Below are 24290 nucleotides of genomic sequence, written 5' to 3'. Positions count from 1 at the left end.
ACAGCAACCCAGAAGCACAATTTACACAGTTATCTATATAATATTTACATACATTATTTTCTAAGGAAACACTTGTTCAAACTGTTAATGTTTATTTACTGAGTATTACCTTGTGGTCTCTGATTCACTGATGATCTCTGTGACTGTGGTCTTGATAGAGGTCTTTCTGGGGGATTATTCACCTGAAATGAGACAGCCACAAGTGAGTTTTTAGTTGCTTCACACAATTGCAATTTTAAACAACTAAGCAGTTATCTGGTGTTCTTTCACTATAATTCCTGTGTATTTCTTCTAAATAACAGTATACTTCAACTTTGCACACTAAATCATATTCAGTGCCATCATATGCTTCTCCTTTTTATACAAACGATATAGGGACGCCTGAATAATTTAGTTGACTGCATTAACCTCCTGTTTTAAAGTAAATTCCACACCACAGAACCTACCTCCCTGCAGATTTTGCAATAGGTACATTCAAACAATCAATTCCCCAGTTTTCTTCCCAAGCCCCATCCATTAATAGAGCTGAAAAGCTGCAACTATTTTATTTGTATATGAAACTCTTCCGTTTTAGTAATCAGAACAATCTAGAGAGTTACCGTACATTATGGCTGTTTCCTGTGAACAATTCTTAGCTTTTAAAAAATATCTTTTCCTCATTAATGGTGAGAAATTATGCTATACTGGACGTGGATGAAGGTGCAAGCTATGAAAATATTGACCTTATACCTCTTTGGAACTCACTAGTCAAAATGTTGCCTTCTTGCAATAACTCTTACGGAACATTCATTCTTGAATTGTGAACTGTTAGACAGTCACCATTATCATTTTGTCCATTACCTTCGAGCTACTGACACTCTACCATACACTCTTTCTCTGCCCCTTTCAGGGTCCCTGTTTAGCAAGAACTTGACAACTCCTTAGCTATTAAGCAATGGCTGTGTCTGCATCTTCCTGAATGTGCGTTCTTATATGGGTTAACATTCTGGGAAGAAACTGAAATAACATCTAATGAGGTTTATTAATACAATCTATCGTGTTTTACAGCTCTAAAGAGCTGAACCCACTTGCTCTAGATGTCCGTAGATTAAATAATGTGCAGGTATTTGGAAAAGTTAGCTTCTTTGTGTCTATGAAGCCTTGACATTTGTAATTCTGTTATAGCTATAACTATAGCTATAGTTTTCTTTCCTGGTATTAGACAGTTCTGTTAAGTTATGCTGATCTTATGCTATTAGTTGTCTGTTCTACAGCTTTTAAGAAGATATTATATACAATTGATCATGTAGCTCCTCCATATCTGATTATATAACTCAAATCCCACAGACTTAAATGGGGAAAGAGTCAGTTCTGATTGGGGTGGGATGACGCTCAAAGCAGTTCAAATCTGGCAGCTATATGGGATTTAGAAATAGCAGTCCAGAAAAGTGTAGGATAGTACTACTATACTGTGTTCGTTTGTTTTTTTTCTCATTTCTTTACTTACATCATGACTAAGTCTGAAAGAACACACGGTCATCTCATCTCAAGAAAGGTATCCAACTGACTTAAAGCCCTCACTAACAAACACAGTTCAATGGAGAAAAAAAAAATCAGTGAATAATATTGTTTCAGATAAATTGTCCCAAAATCTAACTGTGCAATTATTTATCCATGTCAGAAGATGCATGTTGAGCAGCTGAAAGCACCAGCTCTGACGCATTGCATTTTGTTTAATCAGGTTTAAACAAACGCTATTACATTTGTTTGGCAACCATTCCTAACAGTTTAGTGGCACAATGCTGCAGCTGAACTTTATTATACAATTACCACCTCGTAAATATGCTATCCATATCCAAAAGGAAGTTCACTTCTTGGCATGATGTGCATGCCTTTGTTTCCTAATATCTTTTGCATGTTTTCAGTACTGGGTGGAGAACAGATGGGTTTACACTCATTATGTGAGCATGCTTTAATGCCCTGGAATTGTGTTAAACATAGGACCTTCTAATAATCCTTGCTTGTTCCGTGTATTCTCAACTGCAAAATGCGCATTTTGAGTCACTGGAGACAGAACAAAAAAGGGTCAGCTGGGTTTTCCACCATCCATGCATCAGGCAAACCACTGCATATGAAGCAATCTACGATTTAGAATTACCCTTCCTTTGAAGTGAATGTCTGAGGTGGTCTCTAAGGTAGTGTTACTGCCTGGTACTAAAATACTCCCCAGTGTGGATGCGAACCTTGTTTATACCTATTACAGTGCATCTTCAAAGCAGCCAACAACATTTATTTGAAGTACATGAATTTCAGTGAGTCTGCAAAGTAATCTCGTAAAGTAATACACAATTAGGTATCATGAATTCCCTTGATTTCAAAGCATGATAAGAAATCTTGTAGCAATGTTCACACCACACACAATGAATGCATGAATGTGTTGTACAAACCTTACTTGAGGCTGCCCTCAAGTTCTTACGTTGCCAATCAGTTGTATACTTCTCGGTGTAGACCTCAAGAATTTCATAAAGATTACTTGCAGCTGGGTGTGGCTCCACATCACCATTCAAAATGTTAAAGGCACGGATATCTTGAGCATAAAATCTATCAGAAAAATACAATTAGAAATATAATCTAATAACATAGGTTTAAAAATTAGGTCCCTGTAAATTTCTGGTTGCAATGTAATATAGAAGATATGTCAGTAATGATGATGACCTGATAACAGAAGCATTTTTCCCCAATGAGCTTCACTTCTGTGTTAAAACTATATTCATTTTCAAGAAACGGAACAATGTGAAAATGTGGCTCATATTGCAGCCTCTCAAACATTAAAAGCCTTTGTTCAATATAAAAAGCTTTTGTTCAACGAACATTACTTCAGAAAACTGATGGACAATACTACAACAGACTGTTCATTACACAGTAATTCCTTTATGACAACTGTTGGAGACCACCTACTTCCTGTTGGTTTCTCTCCTTTCAATTAGATAGGATCCTTCCAGGGAAATGCCAGCAAATAACCCTCGTGACTTGCAGTATGTGTACACAGCTGCAGTACTTCTTAAGGCAACATCTGCTTCAACATTTCTGTAACATACATGCATGCATGTTAAGTTAGGAAGTCATTCTCCTCTGGACTTTGGTACTTTATATTCCTCTATTCGACAGGACATCAAGGAGTCCACAGATGTGGGGAAGCCTTTTGGCTCATTGAGGTGGAAGTTTAAGAACAGCCTAGGAGGTAAGAGGACACCATGACACCAGGTAGGTGAAAATCCAAGCTCCAGTCCCAGTTTGAGACCTCCATTAAAAAAAAACTATACAGATCTCATAAGAAACGTCTGATTACACCAGAAATAACACTTTTGGGATTCTGCTCTTGCTCATTCAAAAACACCAAGTATTAAATACATTTTAAAAAGACATTTTTCAATTGTTTTCTAATCTTACATACTTGAGGGTTTTCCAAGTTAAATGTGATTTAAAGACATTTAGCAGAAGATAATAATAATGAACTTCATTTTAAAAGGTGACTTCTCAGTGCTTTACAAAACAAAAACATATACACATGCAAAATATATACACAATAAGAGGAGACAGTAGATGGTTACTTTCATGTAAAGTTTATAGCCAGAAACAAAGGTTCTTCAGCACTACAAACAATGTTATATACTTTTGATAAATCATGGCTATTGAGCCCTAGTGGTTCTAATGTCACACCAACAACATTTTTTCAATCAGGGAAAGAATGTAATCATGTACACGGTTGAGTCAACTTCACAAAAGATCACCTAACACCATCATGTTGCAAAGTCCTCTATTTTTTTGTGCTGGATAAGAAGATGTGAAAATTAAACTCTCCTGAAAAGAGTTTCAGCTTCATAGCACTGCTTGGGTATCTCAGCATTTAATTAAACAAGGCAAACTGGTCATTTTAACAGGAGTGCAGAGAACTGACTTTGTATGACTTTGCCTGATGGCTTGAAGAAGATAAGATTCTGTTCAAGACACTGTTCCACAATAAAAAACAAAAAAATCTAACTTTCTTTGTAGTTCTTAAAAACAGAAATATGAAAAATGTCACCTTTCTCCCTCCTCCTTCTCCACAGCCCTCCCAGACTGTCCATATCTCATCCCGCAAATCAGCTAGCAATTCCTTGCACTCTTTAATATCAAAATATGTATACCTGCCTATTTTCTGGATTGTACAGCACCAAAGATGTACCATGAACAGCAATATGGAAAATAAAGATAGTTGTTTTTACCATTAATAGTAGCAGTGCGGAACAGAAATAAGCAGTTCTACATGTTTTAGTGATTTAATGTGATTTACTCCAGTTAAGCTGTACATCTACCCTCAAAAGTAGACAGACGTCCGATAGTTACAGCTCTATTATCATTATCATCAAGGTAGTACAGCAAAAATATTTAAGCCATATTGGAAAAAACGTTCAATACAATGGATTAAGATAAAAAAGACTCTGAAGATTAACGTAACCTACTTACACCACTTATGATTTATTGACAATATCCTTGTTTTTGCACTCAACAAGAAAAACAAAAACAATAGTGAATTCAATAACTACATGAAGATAGTTCGAAGATTAACTTAAAAGAAAAGCAATGCCTTAATATTTATGTGAAAGGTCAATAACATTTACTTTTTGTCCTGGACTTTAAAGAGGTCAACAATTCTGTGAATTTACAAAAAATATAATCAATCAAAGGTCTGAAAAAAAAAAGTAAAATTGGAGTGCCTTTTGATTAAGTGGAAATTGATTTGCACCTTAAAAGTGAAGCCTAAGACCATCTTGTGCTGCTTGTATCAAATAAAGAAGAAAACTCTGCACCTTGAATGTACACTTGCATATATAGGCAGAAAAAAAAAATCAATGAATCATAAATCAAAGAGTATGAGACATCATAATATGTGTTAATTGAGAAACTAACATGGCAACAGGCTGGACAAAAGCAAAAACAGATCTTTATTGACCAAGAAAAAATTGGAAAGAAAGAGAAAAAGAGGCCAAGACGATGATGAAATCAAAGGCTTGTGGGAGCATGTTGGATGGGACTATTTACAGGTACCTGTGAATTTCTATACAGATTAATTTTCTTAGATGTCAGTTGAATTTATTATACATTTGTTCCTCGCTGCATTTATTTGTTTTTATAAAAGCTTTTAAGGGATGTTCCCTGGAAAAGGTCAGAAGAGTATGCCAACACGCATATACACCCTAACTGTCTTTGTGCATCTTTTTAAGAGCTAAATAGCCAACAACATTTTTTTTTCCTCTGGACATCCTTGTCAAAGTGTTTTGTCCACATGTTTCACATTTTTTTTTACTCCTTTCAAGATTCTTTTAAATACATTTAGCACTTTTTACTTTCATGTTATACTTCTGAATAAATTATTTGCTTATTTTATGGGCTGTTTTTGTTTTGTAATTTCAATTTCCAACTCATGCTCTTTTTAATGTGCCCTTTGGACCAATATGCTACCTTAACAGCAAATAAGTAAGATAGTCTTCTGTTGCTTTTAAGATTTCTTACGTTAACCTCAGCAAAGGATGCAGAGAAAGAAGAAACCACACCGACTAAAAATCCTTTTTCTTTATTTGTGACTGTTTTTTGTCTTTGGCACTCATACTGTTGTTCTCTCATTTATTTATTCATTTATTCTCATTTCTGGCAAATTGGATCATTATAAAAGACTTTCATGGTGTTAAACCTATATATTTAAAAAATATATTTTTTTAGAGTTTCTGACACACTTAAAATGCATTATTTTGCATACTTTGATCTAACTTCAAAACAAAAGAGGAACAGATGTTTCCAGAATTCATATGCAGCAACAGTATGAAAATTTTTTACAATAATGATCTTAAAAGAGCTATACTCTTACCAAATTGGTTACAGCAATGTGCTACAAATGGCACTATTGCATTGAATAGCAATATATCATAGGTATTCCACACTGATTTACATTTTCAGCATCATTTCAATAGATTTAAAGCCTAAGCTACTGTATAAGGAATTATTTGTTTTATCAAAACCATGAGTCAAAGAACTGACTGTTTGCTCAGGCTTAAAATAAAACCACATGTTCTTCAGTATATTATCCAAAACACAGTCTTACCAAAACACATTAGAAAGGGGAACTGTTCTATTGAAATCCGCTCTGTAGTTTAATGTTAAATTAAAAATAACAAATACATAAAACCCATTTAAACACTCATATTTAAATCTACTTAACTTTGTCTGCCTTCCACGAAGGATAGCTAGAATTAAGAAGAAATATTCTTACCTCCCCAGGGGTCCAACTGCCACTGTACAATTCCCTCCTAGTGTGAGGTTACCTCCTTTCCCAAAAGCTTCAATTGCTCTTCTGTGATTCAAGATGATGACCAAATCTGACACCTGTCAAAAAAATGTTATTACTTTTTATTCTGATAAAAAGTGAAATACATGGGAAACTATTATATCAATATGAATATCAGATTAACAGATTTTTGCAAATTGTATTTTGAGAACGACTGCAAATGTCAATACAGTTTTTTCTGCGTTTTTGACATTTTTTGTAGGTTCTACAATTCAGAGGTAGTCATTCTATATTATTATGTCTTTAAAAAGTGTCATTATGCTTTAATTTCACTTAGCCTTACTGACATTGTATTACAGCAGAACAGTTAGGTCTAATCAGGGGAAAGCTAGCAATCTGTATGGAAAGGCTTTCAAAAACAGTACAGCATCTTAATAGACATCACACTCCATAACTTCCCTTTCACTGAAGAAATCGCAGCATTATTCAAAAGTTTGGAAAAGCCAAACAGCAGGAAACTTCAGAGCGAAAAACGTAAATTTTCTCAGTACAATCAATAAAACAATAGGCTTTTCCAAACTTTTTAATAAACACTTCACATAGTAAAGATTTCCACATTCCAAAGCACTAACATTTGCTCAAAAACAAACAAAACAAAATCACAACACGGATTTACAGATGAGACCTATTTTCAAGACACACATGGTTCTATTTACTACCGAGGCGCACATGGTTGTTAATTTCTAAGAAAAAGCTGCAGCACAAGAATAATTGTGGAAAACAAATTACAAGTGACCCCTGAAGGTGCCTGGAGTGCCCTGAAACATGTTTATGAAAGTAAATCAGCAAAAGAAAAGCATATCTATGCTATAACCCATAACCTTAAGAGATACTGCAGGTACAGCAGTTTTAAAATATTAAATGCATGAGACCAAGGGATGTTATGGTAACATTATATAATGCACTATAAAAGCCTCTTCAAGAATATTGTGTACAACATTACAAAAAGATTCTGCCGAATTAGAATATGCCCGGAGAAGAGCAACTAGATACATTCTTGGGCACTTGTACACTAACAGGATAAAAGACCAGAACCTTTTTTAGTCTTGAACAGAGAAACTATGAGGAGACCCAATTTAATTCTTCAAAGGAGTTGAAGTAGTCACTCCTATGGACTTTTTTTTTTTTACAATCAGCAGGGAAACAAGTGGAAACGATTTTGAAGTACATTTGAAATAGAAAAACAGGAGGTTTTCTTTGTTTTACACAAAGGGTTGTGGAAAAGTGGAATTAGCAACTAGCCATACTGTTGAAACCGATATCCTCAGGTCTTTTAGGAATGGCTGAATGGCTGCCTCCTGTTTTTGCAACTTTTCTGATGTTTATATATTCCTATGACTGGAAGAAACACATGGAATCACAACCACAATTTATTTCAGACTGAAAGACGATTAACCATACAGTATGGCTTCCACAAAGAAGCTCTCTTTAAACCCTTAAAATAGTATAACATTTTTACATTTCAAGACCGCATGCCCACTGAAACATAAGTGACTGACAGACTCCACAAACGTCAGATTTGATTAGTCTAAAAGTTGAGATTTGTGAAAGGTAGACTCAACACAGAAAAGGAGTGATGCAACATCATGTTTCCATCCCACAGTAACATTTTGAAGGGTCTTAAAGTATTTTGGGCCCAAATTTTCAAATGAAGAATAACTACATTCTTCTGTACCTAAAAATAGAGCTCACATTACAGTAATAGCTCAAAGGCTGAGTTTTCAGCATGACTATTATACTTTTTAAGAGTAAAGAAACAAGGATGAGCTTTGAAATGCATGTTAGGAGACAAGGAACATTGAAGTAATATGCAAGCAGCATAACGGCAAGCTTGCAAACAAACAAGCTTAAGCCAGGCTGGGCTAATGCATAATAACTCAAAGTGTTGTACTTGCAGTAGCAGGAATTAAAACATTACAACCTTCTTCATTACCTTTAAATTCCTATATAAACACAGTGTATCAAGTGTAAAAGACAAGTGTGTATGTGCACATACAGTATCTCTTAAATCATGCTGACAGGGGTGTTTCCACCAACAGTCTTTCATCACCAGAAGAATCTAAAAAATAATTGACAGTTGACGACTACTTTTTATTTCATTTCATCACAGGAATATGACACCAGGTTTGGAACCATTCCCATGTTAATAAACTAAGTTGTACCCCTTTTGTCATCTTTGCATGCGAGACTGCTTCCCTTAAGCTTTCGTGTAAGACAACAATTATCATACATAATATCGCGATTAAAAACAGATTTATGGCAGCTAGTGTATTAAATGTATATGGATGGCCTGAAAACTTGAAAAAAAGTATATTCAATTCCTTAGAGTTCTGAAGCTGTACATGTGCAATAAAGGGCAAACAAAAATGCATACTTATCATGACTTACACACGTCTAATCCACATATTGCAGTATGTTGACATTTAAAAACATGTAATAACAATAATAAGTTCCTAACATTTACAGTATATAGCACTTTTCTGGACACTCCACTCACAGCGCTTTACAGGAAATGGGGACTCCCCTCCACCATTACCAATGTGTAGCCCCCACTTGGATGATGTGACGTGAGCCAGTGTGCCTACTCTTTTTGAAAAACGCCCTGGGATTTTTAATGACCACAGAGAGTCAGGACATCGGTTTTACGTCTCACCCCAAGGACGGCGCCTTTTTACAGTATAGCGTCCCTGTCACTATACTGGGGCATTAGGACCCTCACAGACCGCAGGGTGAGCGCCCCCTGCTGGCCCCACTAACACCTCTTCCAGCAGCAACTTTAGATTTTCCCAGAAGGTCTCCCATCCAGGTACTGACCAGGCTCACCTGCTAAATGTTATGATGATATGGCTGCTGGCTACCATACTGTGCAATATGAGGATTGACGAGATAAAGGCGATGGGGCCTCATTTACAAGTAAGATACAACATGAGGCTTATATAGAAATAAGCCTATACATAAAATACAGTCCTTACTGCACAAGGACATTAATGAGGCCTTTACTGTATCTGTTAAGAACCAAATTAATAACACTAGGTATTTAAAACAGTAGAACAGAATAGGACATCTTCACTGGCTCCCCGTTACCCTGCACATTCAGGGAAATATTTTACTATTAACTTTCTAAAGCCTTATGCACCAACTTCCTACAAAACTGAGCATCTCTCATTCTTCCCTGGGTACCAATCAGGGTTTTACACTCAGCCGAAGCACATCATTTAGTACCTTTTTACAGGTAAAAGCATCTCAGTGGCACATGACATAAATATAAATATAAATCCTTATTCTGCAACATTGAAGTTCCCGCCACCATGCAATAAGTCACTAATCCAATCAATAGAACAATTTTTAATTATTCAAATTTTTAATGCCAAATTTTTCAGGGCACAAAACACATTTCCAGGGTCATCTGGCGTACTACAGTTCGAGAATGACTGCTTTAGTGCAAGTGAATTCTGCTACTACGGCTTATTAATTTGAAATATTTTCATGAAACCGACACACACAGGGAGACAATTTTTTTTGAGACACCCTTTCAAGTATTGCATAAAAAGAGCAACCTTATAATCCACAAAAACGCACTCATAAAAATCCAAGTTGTTAGGAGCCCATGTTTCTCATTTGCTTACAGTGCCTAGTGAGCAGGTAGGGCCGCTTTCACGTCACAATTCACACAAATCTCCCTTTTGTCTGTGGCGAAACCAGGAGTTTGCAATATAGCAACCATACAGTACTTTCAAATATTCCACGATTTTTATTCAACACAAAATTTGTCAAATTTTGTGATATGTTTTAATTTATTTGGTTACCAAAATGTAATAACTAATCTGAGAAATGGGACTGAAGCTCCCCTTTAGTCCTGAACCCTCCGTTATTACATTTACTTTCAGTTCCCAAACCTCGACCTATATCTGGGACTGTCTGCAGGGGGAAAGAACAAATTGAGATACGGATTGGATACGGCGTCTTGCCGCAAACATTTCTTAAAATCATTATAATGGGGCGGAGTGGTGGCAGTGTGGCTAAGGATCTGCACCTGTGGCAGGGAGGTTGCTACTTCAAATCCCGCGGCCAGCAGAGAAATCCTACTCCGTTGAGGCCCCTGAGCAAGGCCCTTAACCCCAGCTGCTCCAGGGGTGCTGTACAATGGCTCACCCTGCGCTCTGACCCCAAGCTTCTCTTTTCCTGTCTGCGTGCCTGTGTGTCTCATGGAGAGCAAGCTAGGGTATGCAAAAAAAACAAATTCCTAATGCAAGAAATTGTATATGGGCAATAAAGTGATCTAATCTTATATTGTTATTATACTGTAAGTACATTACACTGAGCAAAACCAATAAAAATCATTAAAAGTAGTAGTAAAATACATTAACCATCGAACTAAAGGATATTGAAAACATTTCTTTTAAAACAATTAGATCAAAGTAAAGCTACAGCTGATTCGGTAATGAATTAAAAGTTTACTTAGTTAAGGAGGGAACAAGGCTTACTGTTTTACCCAAAAGATTTGGGAGTGCAGTGAATCATCCTCCTACAGAGGCTTCAACAAACCTACAGGAAATAAGTCATTGGTTTTTATTATCTAAGGAAATCGGATGTAATTTATACAATTGGTTCTCGCCTAGCTTGGCAATTTCTATTGCAACCTCTGCAACTTTTCAGCCTGCGCATTTGGAGGTGATATATCATAAAATCATCAGGATGGCCAACTTCGGGAAGGCAGTTGTACTTGTCTGTATTGATTTTTTAAAATTTAGTTTGCACAGGAAGAAGTCCACCACTTATTAGTGTGGAATACTTCTGGACAAGACAAGTTATTTTTCTTGTCAAGCAATTATTTTCACCTTGCTGTGAAGCTCTTTTTATTTTTTTACAATTTAAAGCCAGAAAGCCTAACTTCATATATCATAACTTTGTGGATGATATATAATTCAGCATGTTTTCAGCTTACTGCTTATTATGGTGGACTTAAATGCAAACTCATAGTTACTGGCTGGACAGATAAGAAAACATATGTACATAACTCATAACATAATATTTTAAATTAAACACTTCATTTCCTTGCAGCTGCTATTCAAACACTGAAGAGAGCTATGCTTCTTATCTAATGCTCTTGAGATTTCTTTTGAATGTCATCTAAAATGCAACAGTTCTCCTGTGAGGACTTAATGAATTTCATGGAGAACCTGGATGTAAAAGAAAATTAAAACACAGTACCTGGGAATATAATTTGGAATAATCACATTTTATACTGATTGAGGAAAATCCAAGAACAGACACTGGAAGCCTGCAGATCACATACTTGTTTAAACAACAAAAGTGCCACTCTAAAGACACCCTCAAAGACAGCAGCTTGAGCGACATGGAATTAATTCCTGTGTGTAACATGCCATATTGTCAAAGGCAAATACAGATCCAGGCCATTTAATGACCACTTTTTTAGGAAACCCCCCCCCCCCCCCCCATGTCATGAAAAAAAAGGGAAATGGCAAGGTTTGTGTAACTTCACCGAGCATATTAAATACAAGTTTTCATGCGGTTTTCACTGAAATTCCTAGTATATAATATTTTCATGCCTTAAAATATTAAAACAAGCAAGTCTAAACATCAAGCAAAATTGGAAGCACTATGTTAAGATAATGAAATCAAACTGTGACAAAAAAGTGTCCTAAAAAGCCAACACGTATACACTATTTTTAGAGATAAGTCAAATATTATCTGTGAATGTTTCCAAGATTGCTTGTATTGGGAAAAGCGGATGCTAATTGTCTTCAGAAAAATGAAACATTAAATATCTCCAATCAATATGACTCTGACCTGATTTCAAACTTGGCTGGATGTCAAGGGATAGCTCAGGCACACATTAGTACTGCAAGTATAATACTGTAACAAATATGCTGCAAGTTACAGAGGAATAGGTAGATTTCACATATTTCCAAAAACTGTTTTCCTATGAAACCAACAAACAAATAAGAACTAACCTATCCTCTTCTGAAGCTATTCCCACCCTATTTCCACTAATAAGAAAACACGTTAACAAATGTTCCCAAAATCTGAGTCCATGTCCCTGATAGGATTCCATTCATCAAGAATAGGTTCAGTGGTGAAGAGGGGCTGTAGGCTGTAAGTTGTTCTCATACATCTTTACTGTTCCTTGCTGCCTGTCATTTGTTTATCACCTAGTCAAATTTTCTGGAAATGTTCGGCCTAAGAAGTAGCCCAGCTTTCCAATTTCTACTCCTATTGGTCTGTTATCTAGCAAGATACTATATTATCCAGCAATTTCAGCCATTGTTGTGTCAAGGGTGGGGTCTCTTTATAAGATGAAATAATAGTGGCATTCAAAACCGCAAAAACACAATAATATCCTTTGTGGCCAAAATTGAACAAAATGCTCTACCCCAGTTCCGAATTAATGTGTTGCAATGCTTTTGTACAAGTTCCATCCATGTATATTCTACTCTTTTTGCTATATACCCAAGCATTCAGTTTGATATTTGTATGGTTTCTCCACATTGTCTTAAACCTAAAAATCATAACATAAGGACACACCTCAGAATCCTGCAGTCACATTATGTAACAGTATAAATTATTGCTTCTCATGTGGATATCTTGTACTTATCAATGCTACATTTCATTTAATAAGTGTCTGCCCAGTCTTTTTGTAATTCTCATTTTTGTCTGACACTCCCCCTGTCTTTGTATTTCTTTAGATAGTCTGCTAGTTATACCAGAATTTAAATTGGTCACTTATATCACGAAGAGCAATGAGCCTAAAACAGCTGATTTCGTATTAAGACTACTACTTAAATATGACCAATTATGTTCTTAAATTGTCTATTTGATAACCTGTTCCTTATCCATGTACCTATTCCCATGGATACCTTTGAATCCTAATGTGTTTAAATTTGAGAAGGAACCTTATCAAAACCTTTCCGAAAGTCTAAATATATTGTGCTAGAGTATATGCTTCAGTGTTATCAGCTGTCCTTGATACTTGTTCAAAGACATTCAAGCATGTTACTTAAAAACAGGGCCTCCTGTTTCTAAGGCTGGCCGTCTCATAAAACATTTCACGTTTAGCTTTTATTAGCGTTACTGTACTTTAACAGCAAGAGCAGAGCCACTGATTACTTAATAGTTTCCTGGTCATTTTTAGCTCCCTTTTTCTAAATTGGTGTCATATTTGGAAGTCTCCAAACTGTAAGTACTGCTCCTTTTCTATGCGAGATTTAAATATCGTAGTTAAGGGATTATGAACAACATTCCTCTCTTCCTTATGAACAATTGTGGAAAAAGGCCATCGAAACCCACTGATTTATGCAGTGATTGTAGTAGGCCATCTTCCAGACAAGGCCTTAAACCAAGGTCTTGACTATTTGGTCATTAAAGCTGATCTCCCCCCACACCATTTAGCTGTTAAAAAAAATAGGATCATCAACCCCTGTGCCATGGCCAAATTAATCTCTGAGCTTGTAGGATCAGGCCTACTAAAAAAAAAAAAAAAGAATCCCCCTTAATCCAGGTAGTGAACAACTTTCTCACTTCTCCACCTGATTTCCCTGTGGAGTGAGGGTTGAAAAATCTGGTCCAAAATGACAGCGGCCCACCCAAAGCATTTACAGCAGCAACACGCTCTTTCTTGGAGGTTTCCCAACTCCGTACTGCTCAGGCTCTCCCTCGTTTAGTTTCCCAGACCCAAGAAGTGCAGGCTCCAAGGGGGCATGATGCCGCGATACTGGCTGCCCAAAATTCCCTCCTCTCTACGCAAGCAATCTGATTAGCGTGAATTAAAGAGTGTGAAACAGAGCTTGGCATCTTCTCCCTCTTAGATATAGTAATAGTCAAAGCTGTTATAACAGGTCAAACACACGAATGGAGGCTTTGGGGTTCTTTGAACGGCATTAGGTTGAGCCAAATATTTGAGACATTTGCACAGCAGTGCATTTCCATTAACTTTTTATGAGTGCTAAAGAACCTGTGTTGTTAATGTCAGATAGTAAGCCGTACCATAATCCCTTACATATGTCATTATTGACTGAAAACAAAATACATTTATCTAAGTAGACACTTTGCACTCCATGCCATTTTACAAAATAAGATCAGATCACTTTATTGGCCATATACAATTTTTTGTATTAGGAATGTATATTTTCACACACCCCAACTTTCTCTCTATGAGACACAAAGACAGGGAGAGAAGCTTGGGGTCAGGGTCAGCCATTTATACAGCACCCTCTGGAGCAGCTGGTAAAGGGCCTTGCTCAGGGGCCCAACAGAGTAGGATTCCTCTGTCGGCTGTTGGATACAAACTGGCAACCTTCCAGCCATGAGCACAGATCCTTAGCCACAGAGCCACCAGTGTATATGATATGTATATAACAGTGCAAAAAAAAGCCTTATAATTGTTTAAATCGGTCCTTAAGCCCAAAGTTAAACTATTTTTCTTGCAAGATCTTACATCCATGTATTTTTCAGACAGCAGTTTAATTACGAACTTAAAAAAAACTGAAGTGGTTCACCCTGCTGTTCTACAAAAAGAGTGTTTTAGGGAAACAAGCAGTTTACTGATTATTTTATAGAATGCCTACAGAAGTCAGAAATTAAACCCTGTTTTAGATTAAAGACATGAACTGGCCGCTGGAAACAATATAAAAAAAAAGACCTGCAGCACAGCTTCATCTGCTTTACATTCAGCATGAAATTGGACAAGGTACTGGAAAGAAGCTTAAACTGGGAAAAATTGAAAACAGCAATTAACTGCATGTAAGTTTTTCTTCCACAAATAAGCAGCTGGAGGGAAATGAGATCCTGAGAGGACTTAGAATGTCATCAAGTGTGTTAGATCTTGTTATAAAACAGTCAGTCTCATTCACATTTATCATAACTTCATTTCTCACTGGGGAAATTCAAATTTACATACACAAGTTAACAACAACAATAATAATAATAGCCAGCACAATTACTGCAATAACATTTTCATGCTTTTCTCGTGTTATTGGCAGACAAAATTATCAAGATAATTGAGCAAATTGGATACCATTGTACATTATTACACAAATGTAAATAAAGTCAATTTAAATCCAATTTGTAGTAAGGCTTCAATGCTTAAACACTATTTATGCCTATTTAGTCTTTATTTAGAATTTATTGAAATTCTGGGCATACTGACTGTCCATCCCCTTTGACAACGTCTCACCACCAATAAGCTTAACACTTTTTGCATTATAATAAACTGTTGAACAAATTCTGTTTACACTTTCTTCCAGAACTGTTTCTTTCAAACTACCAATTAACTGCCAAAACCGCGTATACCACCAAAACTGACCGGCATTCCAAAAGTACATACTTTAAAAAAAGTAAATCAAAGCAAATGATTTACCTACAATAGTTGGGTTTAATTAACGTGTTCAAGCATGATATTATGAGAGGTCATGCGTCTTGAGAAAGTTTTTTTTCCTCCCATCTTTGTTATTTCATAAGTACGTAACAATATATAAATAGGAGGTCTTTTTTCCCCTCAAGAGTTTGTCCAGTATATTCATGCACAAAAGGAATGGGGTCAGAGAAAGTTGCTAGTATATCACTAGACGCCATGAGCACTACCTACGGACAGGAAGTTTCTGCCATCAACCTCATGTCACAAAGCAGCAACATCATAATCAGATTCAGATAATCCACCTGTGGGATGGCTACTATTCAACAGACTCTCTGCCTGGTAATACTGCTGGCATCAGGTCACAGAAGATTATTATTGCCATCAATTGCCATTTCCTTCCTCCATCCATTCTCAGAAAGCCTCTCATTCTCTGTAAGGGTCACGGCAACCCAGAGCCTGTCCTGGCCACTTTATCCAATGCATAAGACCAATATGTGATGTGTTGTGCTCCAATTTATCAAAACACATAAATTTATCAAGGCTATAAATAATTGCAGAGGGCACTTTATGCCATCTGCTTTGCAATGATGTCAGTAAGAGTTCTTTACACCCCCCCATATTTATTATACATTTTTTCACATTAATTCAGCTGCACAAATTGCATACAGGAGTTATAATAAGGCACTGGAACAGCTCTCTATAAAGATATTTGAAAAACGTAACTATATTTTCACCAACTTAAAAAGAAGACTTTTAAATTGTAAGTTGTATACATCAGTTCAAAGAAGTTTGACAAAACCACACCTCTGGAAAAAAACAAAACAAAAACCCACCAAATGTTTTGAAACAAATTAAAATGCTTGGGGCAAAACAGAAATTCTACAGTTTTGTCATTGAGGACACCTATTTTACTGACACAGTAGTCGGTTTTATGGGAGGCTTTAAAGTTATTTAGCAGTCCTTTGTTTCATGTGGTGTGTTTATGACTCATAAAACACAAATTGAGTTTCAGTGTGAACAAATATATAATTTACCAAGCTGTTACTATTGGAGCTTGGATGAGATCATGTAGTTAATTATCTGAACTTTTCTATTTATCAGTAATCATTCCGATTAATTATGCTGGAACACTAACTGAAATATCCGACTGCTATTTATCACAATGAATATAATTTTCAGTAATTTCTCCATCCGTTTTCCTTCTGTTCAAAATTAAAACTTTTATATAATAACAATCAACACCTACAATTCACATTTAATAAAGCTGTTAGGTTTGTCTCCTGCTAAATAATCCAAATTACACATGACCTAGATTTAAGTGACATTGATTACATGAAAACTCAAATCAAAGAGAGAGCCAGCTATCCCAGTTGTCACCTTTACTTAGGCGAGGAGATTTTAGCAGAAGGGGACATTCAAAATAACTGCAGTAAATACTATAATTCCCATTACTTTTTAAGGTTACAGGAAACATGGGTGTTTTGAATATATTGTACCGTAGGGCCCAATGTGTTTCTTTGTGAAGAAAATATTTAAGATAAAATCACAATTTAATACATATACAAGGAAAAACAAAGACTTAATGACATTCTTATACCCAGAAAATGTACAAAATTATCAAAAATATTTAAACCAATGGGAATTGAGTTAGAAATTTCAGAAGGGAACAATATATTGTCAGCAGCATAAAGTGGAATAATCATATTATTTTAATGAATCACTCTTAACATTAGTACTACTGTTAGGGAATACTTATTTTAATCATGTAGCATAAGCACAGCTAAAAATAGTGAACCGAGGCCAATGTTTAATCTTGTTCAGGTCATATTGCCAGTTGCAGTGCCCTCCAAAAGTATTGGAACATTAAAGCATAAAATGGGATTTTCACTATGAAATAATCTTTTCTCATATAAAAAAAAAACATTACTGATAAGTACAACTCCTAATTATTTTATATTTAATAAAATCTATGCAATTCTAACCTTTTGGTTTAACTGAAGAACTTCCTAGTAGATGAATCTCTATTATGAAGGAGAAACGTTACTGGGATAATTAGCTGACAGGTGTCTCTGGATGGCCTGGTGTCATAAAAGAGCTGCGAGCATCCCATAAAATCTATCGATTAATTATTTGCCGCTATGGCTGAAAACTCTGGAGTCTGTAATTGAAAGTAAAAATGAAAACCCAAACTAAAAGTAGGCAATTCTGAAGCCGAAAGAAAAACTCCAAAATCAGTATTTTGTACTATACTTTTGAAAAAAAAAAAACAGTTGTAATTATCATCCATGACTGGGTCAGCAAAGAAAAACTTACGTTGACAATAGAAAAATGTATTAAGGCTCTCAATGAGAACACTAAAACTACTGTCATATAACCAACAAGCACCAGAGTTCAGGAGTATCGAAGGTATCAAAACCCATATTTCACAGACTACCCATAAAGCAGAAATTCACAGGCTACTCCACAATATGAGAATTTGCTAGGAACATTATAACAAGACATGAATATCTATTCATATTGAGCTTTATTCAATTTCTATTACATCTATTATGTAACCTTAATTTTGTGATTGTAACCTTAGTTTTGTGATTTTTGCGATTCTTGTGAGCTCGCAGAAAAGACATTTCATTGCCAGCAACTACTGCTGCACGCTGTATTGTTGTGCATTTGATAAACTTTGATTTGAAAAGTTGCAAGCAGTTGAAACTTCTTTCACAGCTCATCGGCATGCAGCATGACAATGATCCAAAATGCACAGCTAATGCAACCAAGAATTTAATCCGGTGAAAAAAAGAAAACCTTACGTTGACCAAGTCAGTCTCTAGTTTTAAATCCAAAACAAGATGCATTTTATAAGGGGAAGAAAAACGAAGTCGGAACACCCCAAGAACAGGCAAGAATTGAAAGTGACTGCAATAAAGCCTGGGTAAAAATGATGATGATTAAATAATGATTTTGGCAAATTCAATAGGTCAGACTTCATGGAGTTATTAGCTCAAAGGGATCTGTAATAACTCCTGACTTTTACACTCTGAAATGCACTTAAATTGAATGTTTCCCTAGACTTATAGTCACTTGAAATCCCTAGGTTGTTTGGAAAGTATGTTTTTATTTTAAAATATGACCCACTGCAAGCATGGAACTACCCAGGCATGTTGTTGTGACTGGGAAGGGAAGGATGCAGCTGAGTTCGAGAAAGGTTAGCAAAATACATTTTTTATACAAGGTTTGCACTTCCTAGGTTGATTCCCTTAATCAGAAGGTTTGGAGCAGTCGGTATTATTTACTATTTTTGTTGCCGTTCTTGGGCCAGGAGGCACTCCATATCAAAAGGTGTTCTAATAATTTACAGTAAGTTATTAAGACCCCCATATTAAAGGATAAACATTCAACAGCGACCGAGCCATTTGCAGTGAGCTCATTAAAGTGGCTGCCACAGGAATGGACCATAAAATACTGTACATACAGAAACAGAAATACAGAGAAAGGAGACAGAACAGCGAGAGAAGAAGAGAAAATCATCATTCGGCGTCATTATCAGCATCATCAAAACATGCACTCTGGAAGAGCTTCTCCTTCCAAACAACTTGAAACCAGATTTTATTCTGGTAATCTGAACAGTGAAAAGAGTCCCGCATGTCATTATGGATAAGAGCTTGGTGTCATACTTAATCGATAATTTCAGATTTCCTGCATTGTAAGATCTTCAGACAGAAGATGTCTCTCCGATTGTAATTGTTACGGCCCCAAGTGTCTTGGGGTAAAGGGGCGTAACATTTAGGAGAGTTTTTGAATGCAGGCGGGTTCTGGTGAGGGACTTAGGAAGCGTGATAACAAGGGTTGGTGCAAAAAGTGATGAGTTTAAGTTGAATAAGTGACTGGTTTGTAATTGGACACAATAACACACAGGGAAAGGGAACTAGAGTGGTGCCACAGAAAAGAAAATAAACAAAATGGAGCTGGCTAGGACAGTGAGGGAAAGCTAACCTGTCTACAAAAGAAAACCCGAAACACACGGTCTTCGGCGCCTTCAACACCCTAGCTAACCTCCACTGACTACCCAAAACCATACAAGACAAACGGCACTCACCCGTACTAAACTAGTGTGACTAATACAAAAATCAACTACAGTACGTGTGTAAAGTGTACCCAACAACCTAAACTAACCCAATACACAAGAGTTCACACAAATACACAAGTGAACTATGAATACAAACGAGAGTAAACAAGTAAAAGGGTACAAAAGAACACAGAGGTTGATACAATAACAAGTTTGGGCAAAGTTATGGCAAAATAAGGATAACACAAACAAACAAAAAAGACAAAGAAACAAACAGAAACCAACAAAACTACAAAGCCGAAGCTATACGAACACACACACACAAAGCAAAACAACAAACCAACAAAGCTGAAGCAAAATCAAAAGCGAAGCAAAAACCAAAGTCAAACGAAAGGCCCCTTCCTTCTGAAAAACTCCATGTTATATACTGAATAAGATGCACGCTGATTGGCTGAGAAGCTGATTGATGAGGACATCATACTGAAACAGTGGTGTAATGATGGACCAATGGGGGAGGGAGAACAATCAAAGGTCAGCAGTGTGGAACATAAAAACACACATGGACCACACACTGGGACGTAACAGTAATGATGTATTCCTAAGAGTAGGCAATATTTTCCTATTCACTTGTGAAATGAAACATTCATCTAGGAGATACAGTACATTATTCTATTCTCTTAAAATACTATAAAAACTGCAAGTTAGTCTCCTTATAATCTTAAAAAGCCATTTTACAGCTACTTCATGTGAGGCAAAATCAACCATCACCAATGCTTTGAGTTTCTCTAAAAATCATCAGCAGTGATGTTAAAATTATTTTTAAAAACTCATTTACAATTTTAAAGACCAGACCCCTGGACTCGGACATCTTTTCCATGAATTGAACAGGCCATTATCAAGGGGTAATTCGCTACACTACATTCTTCAGTTCTAAAGAAAGTGATACAAATTAAAAGTCTTAAAAGCTCTTAAGAACAGAAAGGTGTGTTTACTTTTACCATCTGATATCTTTTTTTCTCCCCTTAGATCAGAAAACAATTCAAACAACAAAGCAACCTACCTCCACACCTATTTCAAATCCACCACCAAGACCTGCAATGCCAATCGCAGAAGGAGCTGACCACCCTAACGCAAGAAAAAAAAAAAGAAATACCCTTTAAAGTACACAAATACAACGGGCAAAAAGGTACAAAGTAAGAACATTAAGGGGGGGGGGGGGGGAGAAGTAGTGGTTTTAATGCATACCTTGTACATTAATAACAATTATTACTTTGAAAACATTTTTTTTTTTTTTTTTTTTTTTTACAGAGTGGCATAGTGGCGCAGTGGTTGGCATGGCAACCTCACCGTGCTGGAGCCCTGGGTTCAATTGTGAACCCAGAAGTGCCACCTGCATGGAGTCTGTACTCGTCGTGTTCGTGTGGATTTCCTCCGGGAGCTCCGGTTTTCTCCCACAGTCCAAAAACGACGCCGGGAGGTTTCCAGAAGCCAGTTAACATTTTGCCCTTTTCCGAGTGTAAATGTCTGTGTGGGCCCCCCCCCCCCCCCCGAGATGGACCGGTACCCCCTCCAGGGCCGGATCTACCTGGAGCCTCCTGCTTGCCAGGTTATGGCCCCTGCAACCCTACATTGGATGAGGCGGTTAGAAAATGGATGGATGAACATTTTCTTTAAGTGTTCCATAAATGAAACTAAATACATGCACAAGGGGTGAAAATACAACATGTATACAAGGAGTAGAGAATGGTTTATTCCACATTTTCCCTACAACCCAGTCTAGCTTGCTATGCGGTTCAGGGAAGCTGTACTTTAGTAGGTACTGAGTGAAGTCTGCAATTAGTTCAGTGCTAACAAATCATAAGTAACTGTATATGATTCAGAGAAGAAAGCAAAGAACATCATTCACATATTACCAAAGGGGACACAGTCCTTATGATAATTTTGTGCCCAGAGTAAAGGAGGTTGTTAATTTATGTGGAGAATCATTAATTTCTTCTGCACTGTATCTCCTTGTCTTTAACTTCAAAGCCTTTATTAATAAAATTTTATTCTTGTGGTGGGTGGCATGGTAATGAGAAATTTACTTATATTAACTAGTTTAAAATCTTTTTGCATGTACTTCAGTAGCAGGTTAACTCAATTAAAGGTTCTTAAGAAAAACAACAGCTTATATCTTACTGTTGTTTCAGGTTCTTGTTTCGTGACCCAAGGTAATTAAAAACTTTTGTTAGGATTCTTGACAATCCACAACACATTTTAATTCTAAAATGTATATGGTAGTTGAAGTAATTAAAGGCTGCAGTGTCCAGATGTTAAATCTTTTTCAAATATGCTAAATATTACAATTTTTCCCAAATTCAAACTGAATGTTAAATGTTTTCAAGGAAAAGCTGTTCTGGGCACTTCTGTTTTCTCATTGTTTTTTTCATACTGGCGATATTACCAGATTTATTCAACTGTTAATTATCCTTTCAATGTTAGGGAGCATTCTGATGTCAACAAACCTATTTGAACCACTAGAAATTCATCCTTGTGCTATAAAAAGCATTGCTATGAGTCAGAGATGCTTGTTATATGACCTTAACGGTAGCCAACTACAGCCAAGATTTCTGTTTTTTTTTTTAATCCACCAAGATTAAACTGTTGCATTTAGGTTATTTGTTTTATTGCTGCAGGTCTGAAAGAAGAAGGAGACTAACAAAGTATTTTTCAGTTGACATTTCTCACTGTCAAGCAGTGCTGTGAGTGAAACACAAGCAGAATCTAATAAGGGGAGCCAAAATAAATACTGTGACCAGAGATGGACGAGATGCTCTAAATAAGACCGCTTACAGAGTTGCGGAATTTGAACATTATCTACCTTGATTAGATCATATTTTTTTGAGACATCCGTTACATCCTCGCATTGACTAGATACAGTAATCGATCAACCAACTGAAAAATAAAAGTTGTATTTTTCAGAGGTATCTCATAACCTACAAAGAGTTCTTGGGGTTCCATTCTATATTTTATTTGCTTTCTATTAATTCCCCTTATCTTAACCTTAATATTATACAGCCACCGAGAGCAAGAGGACATTTAAAAAAACAGGATGCATGTCTTCAGCCTAAACAGCTCTATCCTATTGTAACCCACCTTAAATAAAAGCTGTGCAAAAAAGTCAATTAATGTATTAACATGTACATTCAATTTCTTATCTGAGATTTTAATGCCTTTCTTGCACTTTGATTTGCAATGTTATGTGCCAATTATGGATGTAAAGGTTGGTGATTTCCCATTATCCCAAGCAGCATCCGATTTATTTGAACTACTAGATAGAGGGGGGATGAGATGTTGATAGTGTCTTAGCAGCTCAGTGTTACCTGAACAGAAAAGCAGCCCGAGACCGAGTGGAAGACATGCTTGTCAACTTTACAGACTGGACTTTCTGGATGAGAAAGCCAGGGTCATGGGACCAACACTGCACACCTTGGTAGGGTCACGAGTGGTCTGAAACCAGTGTGAGCATATTCCACAATTGAATGCTTATCCTTATCACTTGGTTTCCTAGTTAATGAGCTGAAACCTACAGTATATTGTATTGGATACCAAAAAGACTTTAAGAAAGATGCAATTATGGAAACAAGCTGCATTTTCATATTTGAGGAACTATATATTTTTCATTTTTAACTATCCAGACAGACATTTTCATTCATGTTTGTATTTGGATGCATTTTGATATACTGTAGGAAGCAATGTTTCCCTCGTTTAAGTATCAGTTTAGGGTGTGGACGTACTTTGGATCCTGCAGTAATACATTTTTAAAAAATAAGGATTTAATTAAAACAGTTTTATTTTCGAACATTTGTGTCTACCTCAGAGTGTATTCAGGCGTGTCAGTGTGAGAAACTGAATGGAGAAAACTGGGTGGAGTGTTTTTGGCTCGGAAACTCACCCCAGATGTACGTGTTCTCGAAATATTATTTTTTTGTGTTTCGCATCTTGTGTACTTGCCGTTTCTAAAATTGTATTTTTGTAATTTTATTTTGAAGATATTACCTAAAAGGATGGCACAATGGCACAGAGGTTAGCGTAATAGCCTTTCAGCCCTGGTGTCCTGTGACACACGTTGCATTGAGTTTGCATGTTCTCCTCTTGTTCACATTGGCTTCCTCTACAGACGCTCTGGTTTCCTCCCACAGTTCAAAAACACACTGTATGTTAATATGGGGAAAACTGCCCCTGGTTGTGAGTGTGTGCGCATCTGTGCGTCTGCTCGGTGATGGACTGGTGTCCTATCATGGTGTACCCTGCCATGCCTATTTAACCTCTAAAGCCAACCCCAATCCTACCTTTATATAACACTATAACATCACTGCATATTATTTTGGGGGTTTTAGGGGTTGACCTGAAGCTTATTCTTCTTTCATGTTTATTTTTTTATGAAATCTTCTTAGTCTCCCTCCACAATGCAAAAAAATAGTTATACCCAGTACCTGCTAATGATTCCTTCACAT

The 24290-nt window shown here is 36.5% G+C and overlaps 1 protein-coding gene across 2 annotated transcripts in view; it reads right to left on the bottom strand.

Annotated features, from left to right (window-relative positions):
• The window catches only part of sh3yl1 (SH3 and SYLF domain containing 1), a 54664-nt gene that overhangs the window by 12248 nt on the left and 18126 nt on the right, over positions 1–24290 (bottom strand). For both annotated transcript variants that reach the window (XM_088626461.1, XM_088626462.1), the window contains exons 4-8: positions 20855–20919; positions 6287–6399; positions 2938–3066; positions 2427–2580; positions 110–182 (exon numbers count right to left, since the gene is read on the bottom strand). In XM_088626461.1, coding sequence (XP_088482587.1) covers positions 110–182; positions 2427–2580; positions 2938–3066; positions 6287–6399; positions 20855–20919 — 534 coding nt within the window. The remainder of the gene's footprint in view (positions 1–109; positions 183–2426; positions 2581–2937; positions 3067–6286; positions 6400–20854; positions 20920–24290) is intronic.

The sequence above is a fragment of the Lepisosteus platostomus genome, chromosome 3, assembly GCF_059453375.1.
Source record: "Lepisosteus platostomus isolate fLepPlt1 chromosome 3, fLepPlt1.hap1, whole genome shotgun sequence".
Lineage (NCBI taxonomy): Eukaryota > Metazoa > Chordata > Actinopteri > Semionotiformes > Lepisosteidae > Lepisosteus > Lepisosteus platostomus.
Note: the sequence above shows the minus strand (reverse complement) of the source record. Positions and strands in the feature narration are given on the sequence as shown.